The sequence below is a fragment of the Cetorhinus maximus genome, unplaced genomic scaffold (assembly GCF_964194155.1).
Source record: "Cetorhinus maximus unplaced genomic scaffold, sCetMax3.hap1.1 HAP1_SCAFFOLD_730, whole genome shotgun sequence".
Taxonomy (NCBI): Eukaryota; Metazoa; Chordata; class Chondrichthyes; order Lamniformes; family Cetorhinidae; genus Cetorhinus; species Cetorhinus maximus.
Genome location: NW_027596672.1, coordinates 152,083 through 170,634, shown reverse-complemented (window position 1 = coordinate 170,634; position 18,552 = coordinate 152,083). Strand labels below are relative to the sequence as shown.

The 18,552-nt window shown below is 51.4% G+C and overlaps 1 protein-coding gene across 1 annotated transcript; it reads left to right on the top strand.

Moving 5' to 3' along the window:
- Positions 1-6,625: 6,625 nt before the first annotated feature.
- LOC144674629 (reticulon-3-like) lies at positions 6,626-18,016 on the top strand (the record flags this gene model as incomplete). The annotated part of the gene is made up of 7 exons (XM_078535887.1): positions 6,626-6,873; positions 7,451-7,589; positions 7,909-7,978; positions 8,279-8,325; positions 11,177-11,235; positions 15,710-16,379; positions 16,416-18,016. Coding segments are annotated over 6 exons (606 nt in total), but the record flags the coding sequence as incomplete, so codon positions are not given.
- Positions 18,017-18,552: the final 536 nt, after the last annotated feature.

Genomic DNA, 18,552 nt, shown 5'->3' with positions numbered 1-18,552 from the left:
TCCCTATCTCTGTAATCCCCTCCAGCCCCTACAACCCTCCCTATCTCTGTAACCTCCTCCAGCCCCTACAACCCTGCCTATCTCTGTAACTCCCTCCAGCCCCTAAAACCCTGCCTATCTCTGTAACCTCCTCCAGCCCCTACAACCCTGCCTATCTCTGTAACCTCCTCCAGTCCCTGCAGCCCTCCCTATCTCTGTAACCTCCTCCAGCCCCTACAACCCTGCCTATCTCTGTAACTCCCTCCAGCCCCTAAAACCCTGCCTATCTCTGTAACCTCCTCCAGCCCCTACAACCCTGCCTATCTCTGTAACCTCCTCCAGTCCCTGCAGCCCTCCCTATCTCTGTAACCTGCTCTAGCTCATACAACCCCCTGAGGCCCCGCCCCCTCTCCCCCTCCCCCCGCCCCCTCTCCCCCTCCCCCCGCCCCCTCTCCCCCTCCCCCCGCCCCCTCTCCCCCTCCCCCCGCCCCCTCCCCCCGTCCCCTCTCCCCCTCCCCCCGTCCCCTCTCCCCCTCCCCCCGTCCCCTCTCCCCCTCCCCCCGTCCCCTCTCCCCCTCCCCCCGCCCCCTCTCCCCCTCCCCCCGCCCCCTCTCCCCCTCCCCCCGCCCCCTCCCCCCGTCCCCTCTCCCCCTCCCCCCGCCCCCTCTCCCCCTCCCCCCGCCCCCTCTCCCCCTCCCCCCGCCCCCTCTCCCCCTCCCCCCGCCCCCTCTCCCCCTCCCCCCGCCCCCTCTCCCCCTCCCCCCGCCCCCTCTCCCCCTCCCCCCGCCCCCTCTCCCCCTCCCCCTCTCCCCCTCCCCCCGCCCCCTCTCCCCCTCCCCCCGCCCCCTCTCCCCCTCCCCCCGCCCCCTCTCCCCCGCCCCCTCTCCCCCTCTTCCCCGCCCCCTCTCCCCCTCCCCCGCCCCCTCCCTCACCGCCACCACCAATGCCTCGCCTACCCCTCCCCTTCTCCTGAGGGTGTGAGTATCTGAGTTTCAGCTGTCTATACCTCGCTCTCTTACAGCTCAGAGTCTTCTCCAGAGCAGCCCGGGTGTGGGTGGATTGTCGATGTTTTTCTGTTCAGTTGTTGTGCTCTCACAGTCACTCCGCACCCCCCCCGGGCAGCCCGTCTACTGGGTTTCATCACCCACTGGAAGCTCATCGTGAATTCCCTCTCGCTCACATCCAAACTCTCCCCGGTTCGCCTGAGTTCCTGACAGGGAACCCACTGGTTTTACTGCTGACCCTTATTGTGTTCAGACTGGCTCCGACACCAATCCCACTCCAGGTTCCCCGAACACCCCCCTCTCTCTCATCTGTCTCCCCCTTTCTCTGGCCTGGGATCCTTTTGGACAACAAAAACAGTTGTGTTTTTCTAATGCCCTTGGGATGTCCCGGTGAGCTGTGTGATCAGACAGTTACTCGTAACATTGGAAACACAACAGCCAGTTTGCAGACACTGAGCTCCCACAAGCAGCAACGTAATTATTCCAGTGATGTTGATTGAGGAATAAAAATGAACTCCATGTTCTCTGGGGGAGGAGAACTCCCCTGCTCTTTTTTTCAACAAGGCTGGGGGATCTTGTGTGCCCCTGACAGTGTAGCACTCCCTCAGCACTGCCCTGGAAAGGGTCAGCCTGAGTTATGTCCTCTCGTGTTCTCGAGTGGGACTGGAATCCGCCTCGTCCCAGCTGAGGTGAGAGTGTTATTAACTGAGCTGAGCTGACACTCGTGCATCCATTGTTCAAGCTGTGTGGGGCTGAGCTACAGACACCCAGAAGGTCTGAGCCCAGTTTCCTGGTCCCAGCTAACACACCACAATTGACTGCGCCTGTCTCTTAATCGAAAAGGGAGAAATCAGCCAGGACGTCCGCAAACATTGTATTTAAAAAGAGCTGCACGGGATAGGCCAGGAAATGATAGGCCGGTCAGCCTGACTTTGGTGGTGGGCAAATTATTGGAATCAGTTCTGAGAGACAGGAAAAACTGTCACTTGGGAAGGCACGGATCGATCAGAGATAGTCAGCGTGGTTTTGTTAGGGGAAGATCATGTCTTACTAACTTAACTGAATTTCATGAGGAAGTAACGAGGAGGATTGATGAGGGGAGTGCAGTGGATGTTGTCTACATGGATTTCTGTAAGGGCGTTTGACAAGATCCCACATGGCAGACTGGTCAGGAAAGTGAGATCCCAAGGGATACAGGGGAAGGTGGCGAGTTGGATCCAATATTGGCTCAGCGACAGGAAGCAAAGAGTAATGGTCGATGGGTGTTTTTGTGAGAGGAAAGCAGTTTCCAGTGGCGTTCCACAGGGCTCAGTGTTGGGGCCCTTGCTATTGCCATGTATATTTATGATTTAGACTTAAATGTGGGAGGCATGATTGGGAAATTTGCAGATGACACAGTAATTGGCCGTGTAGTTGATAGTGAAGAGGATAGTTGTCGACTCCAGAATGATATCAATGGTTTGGTTGAGTGGGCGGAGAAGTGGCAAATGGAATTTAATCCAGAAAAGTGTGAGGTCATGTATTTGGGCAGGGCAAACAAAGCAAGGGAATACTCAATAAACAGGAGGATATTGAGCGGGGTGGAGGAAGTGAGAGACCTTGGAGAGCATTATCCACAGGTCCCTGAAGGTGGTAGGACAGGTGGATAAGGTGGTAAAGAAAGCATATGGAATGCTTTTCTTTATTGGACGAGGTATTGAATACAACAGCAGGGGTGTAATGATGGAACTGTATTAAACGCTGGTTAGTCCACAGCTGGAATTGTGCATACAATCCTGGTCACCTCATTACAGGAAGGACATCCTTGCTCTGGAGAGGGAGCAGAGGAGATTTACAAGAATGTTGCCAGGGCTTGAAAATTGCAGCAATCAGGAGAGATTGGAAGGGCTGGGATCCTTTTCCTTAGAACAGAGGAGGCTGAGGGGTGACCGAATTGAGGTGTATAAAATTATGAGGGGCCTAGAGAGGGTAGACAGGAAAGACCTTTTTCCATTAGCTGAGGGGTCAGTTACCAGGGGGCACAGATTGAAGGTGATTGGTAGAAGGATTAGAGGGGACATGAGGAAAAATATTTTCACCCAGAGGGTGGCAGGGGTCTGGAATTCACGGCCTGAGTCAGTGATTGAGGCTGAAACGCTCAATATTTAAAAGGTACCTGGATCTACACCTGAAGTGCTGTAAGCTGCAAGGCTACGGACCAGGGGCTGGGAAGTGGGGTAAAATGAGTGGCTAGTTTTTTTTTTTCACTTTTTTTGGCCGGGTCAGACGCGATGGGCTGAATGGCCTCTTTCTGCACTGTAACTTTTCTCTGGTTCGATGGTTTCCTGGCAGGTGGTGCATATGCTGACAGAATTGGCAGTTGCTGTGATGCCCTACAGTGTTGGATAGCCCGATATAAAGGGTGGCCATTTGGGCTCAATAACTGTGAAACTGTACCGCAGCGTGAGCTGGCACCTGATGGGAGGTGGGTGGGCAAAAGCGATGGACCTTTTCTCTGGTGTCGTTTTAATTGCAAAGTGTCCCTCAGTGGGTGAATGGTACGGGTACAATTCTGTGCAGCTCGGTTTGTCAAAATGTTCTGTGATAACTTGCTGATGCTCTTGGGGTGAATGTCAGAGATACAGTCTGGCTTTACATAAAGGCTGTAAAACCAGGCTCATTTTCACAGGTTGTTGGGAGGTGTGAAGGGGCTGTATGTCCCCCTGTCCCTCCAATGAGCTGCCTTTTTATTTTAATGTGTTTCTCTCCCCTTCTACTGCTCCCACTCCTCTGAATTCTGTAATTGTCCCTGTAGCTTTTATTCCTCACTCACCTCTCCATTGAGTAACTGTCCCTCAGATCTGTGCTGAGTTACAAGTTGAGGGGCAAGGAGCTAATTTTTAGTGTTTTTTTTTCCTGTTTGAAATACAGGATGGCACGAACCTGCTCCACTGTGCCACTGTCTGGCCAGAGCCTGCAACTACACCGTGACGGGGAACTGTTTACATACAAACTTCCATTCCAAATGCTTTACCTCAGCAGAGTCAAAGTGTTAGCAAGTGTAGTGACATCAGGAAGTGCAGAATAATCATCAATTTCCCTTGCGATGAGGAGTTGAGACTAAGCTGTAATGTGGAGTGAAGTGAGCAGAGAATGTTTGGACCAGGAATTGTGGATGTGATTAACCCCACATTTTAGAATGATAGATCCTGTATTATAAAGTTCAGTGTCCATGTTTGAATTAGGAAACTGCCTATTCTCAGTACTGCACGCTGTCATTACATCTTCCTCCTTGATGGTGGCACTGGGGTGCCTCCACTGTTCAGATTGTGTCATTACAACATGACCTGTTTACATAGGAAGTTTCTATGATAAATGCACTGGTGGGAATTTATAATGGTGGTGGGGTGGGGGGCTGTGTTGTTGATGGTGTATGCATGTACAATTTATGATACTATAGACTCGGCTGAAACATGGGGTTACTGGGGTCTCTCCGCTCCCCCTCAGAATTGTTCAGCGCCATGGGTCTGCGGATTAAATTCGGACCCGGCATTTAGTGCCATTTCACCGATGCAGTTAGGTGAATAGGGAGTGTTGTCCCCAACACTGGGCCTTTGCACTTCCAGCTTTGGTCACGAACCTTGGGTTACCTCCCAAGGGCCATTCCAACCTCTGCACCTCCTCAGAAGCCTACCTATTGGAGCACCGTTACTGTGGTTATTCTGTGATGCACACACGTGGTGCTCTGACCGGGGAGGGGGGGATTGTATGATGTACAGGACTGTCTCCACTTAGCCTCTTGCTTCAAAGGATCCTGACCAAGGGGAGGCTTAGATTTGGGATGGATTCGGACCCAGTCAGTAATCTTGTTTGTACAGACCGTGTGAATGAGCTGTTTGTGTGTGATCAGCAGATTGTGTCACCCACTTGCAGTTATCCAGTGACCTGCTTTGCCCTCTGGGGCCTGCATCAATAGCAGCTTTGATGGGCTGTGTCTCTGAAGGACCCCCATTGTTCTCCCTCACTAACCTGTCCCAGCACGAGCCTTTTCCCCAGGAGTGACCTGGCATTAATGCCTTAACCATCAAGACCTCAAACAAACAAATAAATATTCATTTTTACAGGGCTGGGGTGGGAGCGGGCTGTCTGACTGGGACTCTCTGCTTAACAGCTGGAGAGACTCCCTAGCCTGCTGATAAGTTGGTGTATGTTAAAGCCATAGGGAATGCCTTTGTCTTGGTGCCAGTTGTTTAGTATCTCTCCCCACCCCCCCCCCACCCCCCTGTTTGTTTGTGCCTGTGTGTGTTGTGGCTGCCAGGGCTCTGATACACGACTCAGTGCCCTCATTGTCTGCAGTGATAGGGATGTCAGCATTGAGGAGTTCCTCACCACACCCTTTCTCAGTGTTAACACTTCCTGTCGCTGCAGAATATTAATTCCCACCCCCTGGAGGCTGCATGTGTAATTGCGCTGCCCAGGGAGGGTCACATTTCACCTGCTGGTCACTGGGGGGGATGGTGGATATCACCTCCACCCTGGGGAGAGTTAGGCATCAGTCCCTCTGGGCTGCCAGTAGAAAATTTGACCTCAACCAACTCCCAAAGGAGTTGTCCATGACATCTCTTCTTTGCCTCCACCCATCACTGACCCCCTATCCAGCTCTACCTGTCCCAACCCCCCCTCTACCAGCTTATATTTCACCTCATTCCTCCATTTCCTCAGTTCTGTTGAAGAGTCATTCGGACTCGAAACGTTAACTGTGTTCCTCTCCGCAGATGCTGTCAGACCTGCTGAGCTTGTCCAGGTATCTTTGTTTTTGTCCCAAAGGAGTTCCCATTTAATGTTGCCTTTACTAAGTGGTGTCGCCTGCTAACTGTGTGTGTCTTATGCAGGAAGATTGGGTGAGGATGGGGTTAGGCTGGGCTGTGATGTGCCTCGGACTGTGATGTGCCTCGGACTGTGATCAGATTTTCTGCTAGGGTTTAGATTGAATGAGTGTAGGCAGTGTTTGAGTGGGGGCTGCAGGGCTGTGGGGGTTAGTACACTGTGAATGGGACAATGCAGCCATAAGCAGCTCAACTGGCAACTCCTCATGTGTGACCCAAGAGGATGAGCGCTCCCAGACTAATCGACAATGGGGAGTATCACCATCGAACTTTCAAAGAAGCAAGCTGGATTGGAGCGTAGAGTGCTGATCATCATCCCTTACCGATTATATATGTTCAGAGAGTCTAATCCCACACCCCATGATCCTTTGTTTACCCCACCTGAGCAGATCTAAGTGGGGCTATGGGCAGGCTGTATGTTAACTCAAAGGGGAACAGTCCCAGTCACACCTCTGGTTTGAGCTGGTCTTGGGCTGACACTGATGGTGGAATTTGGGAGTAGGTGGGGCAGGGAGTGGTGGGGAATGATTACCTCCGCGTGCTGGGGCAGGGTGTGAGGGCAGGGTATGAGGGCAGGGTATGAGGGCAGGGTATGAGGGCAGGGTATGAGGGCAGGGTATGAGGGCAGGGTATGAGGGCAGGGTATGAGGGCAGGGTATGAGGGCAGGGTATGAGGGCAGGGTATGAGGGCAGGGTATGAGGGCAGGGTATGAGGGCAGGGTATGAGGGCAGGATATGAGGACAGTCTGCCAGAGTTGCAGCTGCCGCTCACCGTGATGGACACTGTTTCATTCTGTCTCTCTTGTTTTGCCTGCAGTGAAGGATCTGATCTACTGGCGTGACCTTAAGAAGACAGGGGTTGCGTTTGGGTCAATTCTGACCCTGCTGGTCTCCTTGGCGGTGTTTAGTGTGGTCAGCGTGTTGGCCTATCTCGTGCTGGCTCTGCTCTCTGTCACCATCAGCTTCCGCATTTATAAATCTGTTCTCCAAGCTGTGCAGAAAACCAACGATGGAAATCCTTTTAAGTAAGATGGCCTGCCTGGCCTACACGGGCTTTTGTTGGGGGGGATGGAGGGGGGAAGGTGGCCGTTGTTACTGGTTTTTGTATCTTCTCCCCTTCCCTTGGGAGAACAGTGACCCCCAGCGGAAGGATTCACAGGCTGATTGGCACTTTGCAACCTTCCAATAGCCACAGCCAACTTCACGGGATATTGGGCTGTGGAGTGGTGGGGCATCCCCTCCCGAGGAGCATGTGGTCCTTTCACTTGTTCTGCAGTTTGCCCTGTCCCCGCCTTGAGATTTGTCTCAGTCCCCGGACTGACCTGAAGATTGTGTGACAGTCGCTTGGACAGTAAGAAAGACTTATAGTGCCACAGCCTTGCTGATGTGCCTGAAAGGAGTCTTGGAGGGGGGTGCAGAGAAAGCTGATCAGATTTGACTGTAGTCCCCTGCCCCTCCCCACCCAGCTTTGCCCATTAATAATGACCACTTGTTTTAAGTTGAGTGAAGCAGCCTGTGAATCCAGGAGGGGGAAGGTGGGAGTATTGATATTGAGGCCTGGTGCTGTGACAGTAATGGGATCTTCCTTCACTCTCTGTCCAGGGCTTACCTCGAGCTGGATGTCACCCTGTCTGCAGAGACTTTCCGCAAATACTGCGACACTGCCTTTGCCCACCTGAACCGATCTCTGAAATGCCTGCTGCGGCTTTTCCTGGTCCAGGATCTGGTGGATTCCCTGAAGGTTTGTAACCTGTTTTTAAAATGAAAGATGGCCTGTGTTAAGCTGAGGCTGTGGTGGTGAAAAGGAGGATGGGTTTGCAGTTGGCCTCGGCTGTAACGACTGATAAATTAGCAGCAAAACCTGGGCTTTCTGTTCCTCGCTCCCCCCCTCTCTCTCTGGATCTGGCACACGAGCTCTGCCTCACTGGCTGGTGTCGTGTCCATCCTTTGCTGTCCTGATGGTGTGTGTCCCAGTTTCCTGGAGTTATGTGTGGGGCTGTTTGGGGAGTCCTGAGCTAGCTGCCATGTTCTGTACTGACATTTCCCATTTCTGACCACAGCTTGCGGTCCTGATGTGGCTGATGACTTATGTTGGAGCAGTTTTCAATGGGCTGACGCTGCTGATTCTAGGTAAGCTTCAGGAACAAACAGTTTGGGGTTCATTTTGTGTGTAACCTGACTGAGTAACGTGCATTTTGTAATTTGGCATGGGGTTAGACCTTGTGGTCCGTACAGCTTGATGAACATCTGTCCATCTCCGGAGTCGGGGCTGGGAGTGGCTGGGGGTAGGACCGGGGTGGGGAGAGATTATGTACCGACTTGATTTCTCTCCCTTGCTAAAGCCACTGGAGCCTGTGAATCTGGTCAGGGTGGATGTGACCAGACGCTCTGCAGTTTGTTCTGACTGTTTCTTTTCTCTGTCTTTTCCAGCTGTTCTATTAACCTTCAGTGTTCCAATCGTCTATGAAACTTACCAGGTAGGTTCCCGGGTGCTGTGGGAGATATCGATGACCCAGGGTTATTCCCTCAAAGCCTGTCCCATGTACTCGACCCGCGCCCACTGATCAATGAGGGGTCTGGCAGTGTGGGCTGAATCTTTCTGGCTGTTGCTTCCTTTTTCAACCCAGGCTGCCTGTTGGTGCTGAAGGGGCAGCAGCTGAGCACAGCTTTCTTAGGACTGAGGATTTGAAAATGTCTGCGTGCGTGTGTGTCTGCATGTGTGTGTGCGTGTGTCTGCATGTGTGTGTGCGTGTGTCTGCATGTGTGTGCGTGTGTCTGCATGTGTGTGCGTGTGTCTGCATGTGTGTGCGTGTGTCTGCATGTGTGTGCGTGTGTCTGCATGTGTGTGCGTGTGTCTGCGTGTGTCTGCGTGTGTCTGCGTGTGTCTGCGTGTGTCTGCGTGTGTCTGCGTGTGTCTGCGTGTGTGTGCGTGTGTGCGTGCGTGTGCGTGCGTGCGTGTGTGTGCGTGCGTGTGTGCGCGTGCGCGTGTGCGCGCGTGTGCGCGTGCGCGTGTGTGTCTGCGTGTGTGTCTGCGTGTGTCTGCGTGTGTCTGCGCGTGTGTCTGCGCGTGTGTCTGCGCGTGTGTCTGCGCGTGTGTCTGCGCGTGTGTCTGCGCGTGTGTCTGCGCGTGTGTCTGCGTGTGCGTGTGTCTGCGTGTGCGTGTGTCTGCGTGTGCGTGTGTCTGCGTGTGCGTGTGTCTGCGTGTGCGTGTGTCTGCGTGTGCGTGTGTCTGTGTGTGCGTGTGTCTGTGTGTGCGTGTGTCTGTGTGTGCGTGTGTCTGTGTGTGCGTGTGTCTGTGTGTGCGTGTGTCTGTGTGTGCGTGTGTCTGTGTGTGCGTGTGTCTGTGTGTGCGTGTGTCTGTGTGTGCGTGTGTCTGTGTGTGCGTGTGTCTGTGTGTGCGTGTGTCTGTGTGTGCGTGTGTCTGTGTGTGCGTGTGTCTGTGTGTGCGTGTGTCTGTGTGTGCGTGTGTCTGTGTGTGCGTGTGTCTGTGTGTGCGTGTGTCTGTGTGTGCGTGTGTCTGTGTGTGCGTGTGTCTGTGTGTGCGTGTGTCTGTGTGTGCGTGTGTCTGTGTGTGCGTGTGTCTGTGTGTGCGTGTGTCTGTGTGTGCGTGTGTCTGTGTGTGCGTGTGTCTGTGTGTGCGTGTGTCTGTGTGTGCGTGTGTCTGTGTGTGCGTGTGTCTGTGTGTGCGTGTGTCTGTGTGTGCGTGTGTCTGTGTGTGCGTGTGTCTGTGTGTGCGTGTGTCTGTGTGTGCGTGTGTCTGTGTGTGCGTGTGTCTGTGTGTGCGTGTGTCTGTGTGTGCGTCTGTGCGTGCGTGTGCGTGTGCGCGTGCGCGTGCGCGTGCGCGTGCGTGTGCGCGTGCGTGTGCGCGTGCGCGTGCGTGTGCGTGTGCGCGCGTGTCTGCGTGTGTGTGCGCGCGTGTCTGCGTGTGTGCGCGCGTGTCTGCGTGTGTGCGCGCGTGTCTGCGTGTGTGCGCGCGTGTCTGCGTGTGTGCGCGCGTGTCTGCGTGTGTGCGCGCGTCTGCGTGTGTGCGCGCGTCTGCGTGTGTGTGTGTGCATCTGTCTGTCTGCATGCGTGCGTCTGTCTGCGTGTATGTGTGTGTGTGCACGTGTCTGCCTGTCTGTGTGTGCGCGTCTGTCTGTGTGCGCGCGCGTCTGTCTGTGTGCGCGCGCGTCTGTCTGTGTGCGCGCGCGTCTGTCTGTGTGCGCGCGCGCGTCTGTCTGTGTGCGCGCGCGCGTCTGTCTGTGTGCGCGCGCGCGTCTGTCTGTGTGCGCGCGCGCGTCTGTCTGTGTGCGCGCGCGCGTCTGTCTGTGTGCGCGCGCGCGTCTGTCTGTGTGCGCGCGCGTCTGTCTGTGTGCGCGCGCGCGTCTGTCTGTGTGCGCGCGCGCGTCTGTCTGTGTGCGCGCGCGCGTCTGTCTGTGTGCGCGCGCGCGTCTGTCTGTGTGCGCGCGCGCGTCTGTCTGTGTGCGCGCGCGCGCGTCTGTCTGTGTGCGCGCGCGCGTCTGTCTGTGTGCGCGCGCGCGCGTCTGTCTGTGTGCGCGCGCGCGCGTCTGTCTGTGTGCGCGCGCGCGTCTGTCTGTGTGCGCGCGCGCGCGTCTGTCTGTGTGCGCGCGCGCGCGTCTGTCTGTGTGCGCGCGCGCGCGTCTGTCTGTGTGCGCGCGCGCGTCTGTCTGTGTGCGCGCGCGCGTCTGTCTGTGTGCGCGCGCGCGTCTGTCTGTGTGCGCGCGCGCGTCTGTCTGTGTGCGCGCGCGCGTCTGTCTGTGTGCGCGCGCGCGTCTGTCTGTGTGCGCGCGCGCGTCTGTCTGTGTGCGCGCGCGCGTCTGTCTGTGTGCGCGCGCGCGTCTGTCTGTGTGCGCGCGCGCGTCTGTCTGTGTGCGCGCGCGCGTCTGTCTGTGTGCGCGCGCGCGTCTGTCTGTGTGCGCGCGCGCGTCTGTCTGTGTGCGCGCGCGCGTCTGTCTGTGTGCGCGCGCGCGTCTGTCTGTGTGCGCGCGCGCGTCTGTCTGTGTGCGCGCGCGCGTCTGTCTGTGTGCGCGCGCGCGTCTGTCTGTGTGCGCGCGCGCGTCTGTCTGTGTGCGCGCGCGCGTCTGTCTGTGTGCGCGCGCGCGTCTGTCTGTGTGCATGTGTTCTCCCTGGAGTTTCTTGTGTGTGTATGTGGGAAGGGCATTGGCCTGAGAATGTGTGGTTACTAAGGGTCTGAGTCAAGGCCAGGGTCTGAGTGCTGGGATACCCTAGTATTCCATACACCTGAGATTAACAGAAAGCGGTGTCGGATTTGCTTCAGTTTAAACTTTTCATGAGAAACCATTAATATTTGTCTCCCTGTTTTTTCAGACACAGATTGATCGTTACTTTGACCTGGTTCAGAAGCAGGTGTCCAGTGTTGTTGGGAAGTGAGTATTGGTTAAATCCTGAGAATAGTCTCAAAATGAGTCTGTGCAAGAGTTTAGAAAAATGCCACCAGAGGGGCTAAAGCTACTTATTGCCCCAAACCCACCCTACCCCACCCCAGGATTCTGGCTGGCGGAGGTGAGGGGACCAAGTTTGCTCTGAGGTAGGCCTGACTCCTGGTATCTGACCCAATGTACAAGGTGAGTCTCTGCGCACTGCATTTGTGGGAGTGCCGTGCACAGAATGATCGCTGAGCATAGGCAGCGATCAGGATCCCTCAGAGCCCAGTAACCCTCACCCCACATCAGCCCTCACCCCAATCAGCAACCCCCCACCCCCACCCCACCCCACCTCAGCTCAGGTTGGGCAAGTTTCCGTGGCCTGAAGATCACAACCTGGACGTTCCCTGCTCCTGAACGGCTCAATACCTTCATGTGTGAAGACTCTGTATTGGACAGGCTTCACTGTGAAGACTCTGTATTGGACAGGCTTCACTGTGAAGACTCTGTATTGGACAGGCTTCACTGTGAAGACTCTGTATTGGACAGGCTTCACTGTGAAGACTCTGTATTGGACAGGCTTCACTGTGAAGACTCTGTATTGGACAGGCTTCACTGTGAAGACTCTGTATTGGACAGGCTTCACTGTGAAGACTCTGTATTGGACAGGCTTCACTGTGAAGACTCTGTATTGGACAGGCTTCACTGTGAAGACTCTGTATTGGACAGGCTTCACTGTGAAGACTCTGTATTGGACAGGCTTCACTGTGAAGACTCTGTATTGGACAGGCTTCACTGTGAAGACTCTGTATTGGACAGGCTTCACTGTGAAGACTCTGTATTGGACAGGCTTCACTGTGAAGACTCTGTATTGGACAGGCTTCACTGTGAAGACTCTGTATTGGACAGGCTTCACTGTGAAGACTCTGTACTGGACAGGCTTCACTGTGAAGACTCTATTGGACAGGCTTCACTGTGAAGACTCTGTATTGGACAGGCTTCAATGGGAAGACTCTGTATTGGACAGGCTTCAATGGGAAGACTCTGTATTGGACAGGCTTCAGGATCCTGGCTGTCCCCGACAAATCCCTATTCCAGAGCGAAGCCACAAAGCGTTCCAGTACAGGGGATGGCCATTCAGCCCATGAAATCTGTGCTAGAACAATCCCAAATTAATCCCACACCCTGCTTTCTTTCCCCCGTAGGCCTGTAACTGTCTTCTCTTCATATATGTTTTTCCCTTTTGGAAGTTGCAATGGCTTTCGCCGTGACCTAATAGGGCCAAAGGGGGAAAAATGGTAAAAAGGCAAAATTAATGGCTCTTTACTTGAATGCATGTAGTATTCAGAGTAAAATAAATGAATTACTAGCACAAATAGAGGTTAATGGGTATGATCTTATAACCATTACGGAGACATGGTTACAAGGAGATCAAAGCTGGGAACTAAATATTCAGGGGTATGTGACTTTTCGAAAGGACAGGCAGGAAGGAAAGGGTGGTGGGGTAGCTTTGTTAGTACGAGATGAAATAATTACGAAAGCAAGAAATGATCTTGGATCGGAAGATGTAGAATCCATATGGGTGGAGGTAAGAAATAACAAGGGGAAGCAGACACTGGTGGGAGTAGTCTATAGGCCCCCTAACAGTAGCTATACTGTAGGACAGAGAATAAATCAGGAGATAATGAGGCCATGTAAAAAAGGCAGTACATGAATCATGGGTGACTTTAATCTTCATGTAGATTGGGAAAATCAATTTGGCAAAGGTAGACACAAGCAAGAATTCATAGAGTGTATTCGGGACAGTTTCCTAGAATAATATCCAACCAAGGATCAGGCTATTTTGGATCTGGTAATGTGTAATGAGGCAGGTTTAATAAATGATCACAGAGTAAAAGATCCCCTAGGAAACAGTGACCATAACACGGTAGAATTCAGCATTCAGTTTGAGAGTGAGAAACTTGGGTTGGAAACAACTGTGCTAAACTTAAATAAGGGTAATTATAAAGGAATGAGGGCAGAGTTGGCTGGAGTGGACTGGGAAAGGAGCTTAGCAGATAAGATGGCTGATGAACAATGGCAGACGTTTAAGAAAATAGTTCATGACTCACAACAAAGATATATCCCAGTGAGGAAGAAGAATTCTAGGAAGGGGATAAACCAACCATGGTTAACCAAGGAAGTTAAGGATAGTATCAAATTAAAAGAAAAAACATATCAAATGGCAAAGATTAGTGGTAACCCAGAGGATTGGGAAAGTTATAAAAAACCAACAAAAGATGACCAAAAAAATAATAAAGTGGGAGAAAATAAACTTTGAGGGTAAACTAGCAAGTAATATAAAAACGGACAGTAAGAGCCTCTTTAAGTATATAAAAAGGAAGAGAGAGGCCAAAGTGAACATAGGCCCCTTAGAGAATGAGGCTGGGGAAATAATAATGGGGAGCCAGGAAATGGGAGAGGAGTTGAATAAATACTTTGCTTCAGTCTTCACGGTAGAAGACACTAATAGCATTCCAAAAATACGAAATATTCAAGGGGCAAAAGGTGGGAAGGAAATAAATACAATAACTTATCACCAGAGAAAAAGTACGAGGGAAACTAATGGGGCTAAAGGCTGATAAGTCCCCTGGACCTGATGGGTTGCATCCTAGGATATTAAAGGAAGTAGCTACAGAGATAGTGGATGCACTGGTAGTAATCTTCCAAGAATCCTTAGATTCTGGAAAAGTCCCAGAGGATTGGAAAACTGCCAACGTAACACCCTTATTCAAAAAGGGAGACAAAAAACAGGTAACTATAGGCCAGTTAGCTTAACATCTGTCATTGGGAAAATGTTAGAGTCTATTATAAAGGATGTTATAGCAGAGCATTTAGAAATACATAATCTAATCAAGCAGAGTCAGCAAGGCTTCATGAAGGGGAAATCACGCCTGACAAATTTATTAGAATTCTTTGAGGAGGTAACAAGCAGGATAGATAAAGGGGAACCAGTAGATGTAATATATTTGGATTTCCAAAAGATGTTCAATAAGGTTCCGCACATTAGGCCATTTAATAAGAGCCCATGGTGTTGGGGATAGAATATTCGCACGGATAGAGCACTGGCTAACTAATAGAAGACAGAGAGTTGGGATAAGGGGGGCATTTTCAGGATGGTGACCTGTAACTAGTGGAGTGCCACAGGGATCAGTGCTGGGGCCACAATTATTTACAATATATATTAATGACTTGGATGAGGGAAGTGAATGTACTATCGCCAAATTTGCGGATGATACAAAAATAGGTGGGAAGGCAAGTGGTGAGGATGACACAGAGAGTCTATAGAGGGATATAGACAGGTTAAGTGAGTGGGAAAAAACGTGGCAGATGGAATATAATGTGGGAAAATGTGAGGTTATGCACTTTGGCAGGAAGAATAGAGGAGCTGAATATTATTTAAATGGAGAAAGACTGCAGAAAGCTGCAGCACAGAGGGATTTGGGAGTCCTTGTGCATGAATCACAAAAAGCTAACATACAAGTTCAACAGGTAATAGGGAAGGCAAATGGAATGTTGGCCTTTATTTCAAAGAGAATGGAATATAAAAATAGGGAAGTCTTGCTAAAACTATACAAGGCACTAGTTAGACCACAACTAGAATACTGTGAACAGTTCTGGTCCCCTTATCTAAGGAGAGATATACTGGCATTGGAGGCAGTCCAGAGAAGGTTCACTAGGTTGATCCCGAGTATGGAGGGGTTTTCTTATGAGGAGAGGTTGAGTAGGTTGGGTCTGTACTCATTGGAGTTTAGAAGAATGAGAGGCGACCTTACTGAAACATATAAGATTCTTAGGGGGCTTGACAGGGTAGATGCTGAGAGGTTGTTTTCCCTTGTGGGAGAGTCTAGGACCAGAGGGCATAATCTCAGAGTAAGGGGTCACCCATTTAAGACAGAGATGAGGAGGGATTTCTTCTCTCAGAGGGTAGTGAATCTGTGGAATTCTTTACCACAGAGGGCTGTAGAGGCTGGGTCATTAAGTATATTCAAGGCTTAGACAGATTTTTAATCAGTAAGGGAATCAAGAGTTATGGGGAAAAAGCAGGAAAGTGGAGTTGAGGATTATCAGATCAGCCATGATCTCATTGAATGGCAGAGCAGACTCGATGGGCCGAATGGCCTACTTCTGCTGCTACACCTGATGGACTTATGGACCACTGCCTGTTACAGAACACTCTATGTTCTAACGTGATGTTTCTCTGTTTAAATCGGTGGCCCTCATCACTGTCTTCTCAGTCAGTCTTTCCCTGTTCAGTTGAACCTCACACAAACATTAGGCAAAAGAAAGACATGTTTTTAAATCAATTCTCCGCTTTCGGTATTGGCCGCCGGAGTTTTCTTCTTTTTTCAGTGACTGGATGGATTATCCCTGCCCCTGTGTTTATTCCAATGGCTCCTCCTGATGATGCTAATCTCTCTCTCTCCTCTTCCCTCAGGGTCCAAGAGAAGCTTCCAGGCACGAAACGGAAGGGCGAGTAACATCCGATGGCCCCTGCTCCATGACCACCACCCCCTCCATCACCGCCGCAACTAACTATAATCCTCCGTGTATTGGAACTAAAAGTTCGCTGTCTGTCTGCTTGGACCCGCATTCCTCTGACGCTGCTGTAGTGGACCACTTCTGGGATCTTGCTGTGTGCTCTGTTCTGGGTTTCCACCCCTCTCCCACCTGCCCCCACCCCCTTATTCCCCCCACCCCCTCCCTCTCCACCAACTCTATCTCGGCTGGCACAGGGGTAGCCGGTACATTATGCAGCTGTCGATCACTGGCTTAAGACACATTCCTTTCACCTGCTTATGTTTCAATGAGATTATAAATATATATATATATATATTTTTGTTTTGTCCTTCTCTCTGAAATAAACCGTCTGTAACTGCTGTAGAATTTACTGAGCAACAATAAAGAGTGGGGGGAGATAAAGAAAGAAAACCCCTTTTTATTGTGTATGCAATTTAACTTGCATGTGAAAATGCATTACTGGAACTGATCAGCGTCTTTGTGAGGCTGGGGGAAGGGAAGTGAGAAATAGGCAGGTGTTGGAAGAATTTCTGCAGTTTCACGCATCATTATGTAAGCTGTGTGTGTACATGTATGTGTGTGTGTATGTAGGTGTGTGTGTACATGTATGTGTGTGTATGTAGGTGTGTGTGTGTGTACACATGTATGTGTCTGCGTGTGCCACTAAAGCTGTTACCCCTTTCCCCCCCCTCCCCCAGAGTCCCGGTAACACACGGTGGGTTTGCAAACGTCACTGCAGTCCACCTCCTGACTGCCAGCCCTCCCCCTCAGCCTGCTCCCAGGTCGTGTGGGAAGGGGACAGCTGTGTGATACTGGGCTGACGTACTGGGGAGGCGAGGCCACAGGTTCACACGGGTGGTACAGTGCGTACGATTGAAGCTTGCTTCCATTCTGATTTCATTCCCCACTTGTATTTATGCCATTGTGTTGGACATTCATAAATATTCACAAGTGACAGATTAGGTGCTCCAACCAATAATGAAACATTAACACAGGGACCCTCACCGAGGGGGGGGCCTGGTAACCGCAACAGTTGGACTAATTTTAAGGTTCCCCAGCCATTATTGAAGTAAATTTGAAGGTATGGGGATGTGCTGGAGGGATTATTTTGCGTGGAGGACAGAGCAGATAGTTTGCAGCACTCAGTCACTGGGAGCAGCTCATGCCCTCAGTGATAGTCTTTGACCTTGTGAAACTGCACAGTTCCAACTCTGTACAGTCCGCAGAGGGATCATCGAGGGGGGAGACAGGCAGGCGGGTTGAGGGGGGGAGCTTTCACTTACAGTTGCTCCCTTCTGCTCTCGATTGGGGGCTCACGTGGACAAAGTAGAACCTGCCGTCTTTTTAAAAAGAATCCCCGTGGCTTTGATTGTTCCGAACTAGTTCCCAGCTAATATTTGGGAGGCTTATTTGATTGTATTACTTTAAAAATTGCTCCACTCTGTGGCTTATGATTCACCACCACCCCCCACCACTGCCTGCTCTGCCACAGCGAGACTGTGTATCGTGAGGTCATATCCTCAGGTTTGGCTCAAAACTCCAATTAATTTGTCTGGAAAGTAGGCTTCACTGTTTGACCAGGTGAGAAGGCATTCTGGGGGGGATATGAAGATTGGGAATAGAGGTGTTCAGTCGATGTTTTGGTAACCCAATTGACCAGTGTTGACCCTGGGGAAGCCTCTCTGCGACTGTGAGAGCTTTGGTCTGTCTACACGTGTCTGTGGGTGAGGTCCTGTATCTGTCTTGCTCGATTTAAGTGTCTCCGCCTGGGGTTGGTTGCTCAGTGCACTGCGTTGCTTGTGATGCTCTGGACAGGTAGGCTGAGCAGGAGGCTCCTGTTGGACCCTCTCTTGGCCTTGTCATGTCCTGAATTCACATGGCTGGAGCAACATGATGATGCCAGGGAGAGCTTTATACCTGCAGCTCTACCCAACTCCCTCTCCCCTGCCCCCATCCACCCCTCTCCTCCCCAGGATGGTTGAACAGCTGAGGCCTGAAATCATGTGTGGGCTTGCTTTTTTTGTGTGTAGTGTTTCCCTAATGTTTTTTTGGAGCCAATTCTGTTTTTAAAAAGAGGGAGAGAATTTAAAGGGGGAAGTGTGAGTATAACTGAGTGCTTGGAGTTCTGTGCGTATGTAGGATTAGATGGAGCAGCTGAAAATTAGACAATTCCTGCGAAAATATTACTGTGATGTTGATAATTAAATTACATCTTTATTGTTTACATGGTGTCCTGTGTGTGATTTCTGTAATGTATGGTCCTTTGCTAGTGGAAATGCTGCAGTCTCCCAGCCTGGGGTGACTCAGCTGGTTCCTGCCGGGATTTGCTAAGTCCTTAGGCACACTGCACCCACTGCATCATTCTTTCTCTGCAGAACCCAAGACCCAATTAATAAGCCAGCTGAGATTGACCAACTCCACACTGATCGGACCTGGGACTATCCTGCTTTGTACAGTCCCGCTCCAGATAACACATGCTCGTGCACCATCAAGTGCTCCTTACAAATATGTAACTAACCTGACCCAATTCACCCCTCGCTTGGCTCAGGAGCTGACAGGCACTCCCACACTGAACCGTTCAATGTACATTCTATCTGTGCTCCATCTTGGACATCACCTTCCAAACCTGCAGCCTTTACCACCCAGACAAGGACAGCAGCCACGTGGAAATAAGTTCATCTCCAGGCCACTCGCTGTCCTGACTTGGAATGATATCGCTGCTTCTTCACTGTCGCTGGGTCAAATTCCTGGAACTCCCTT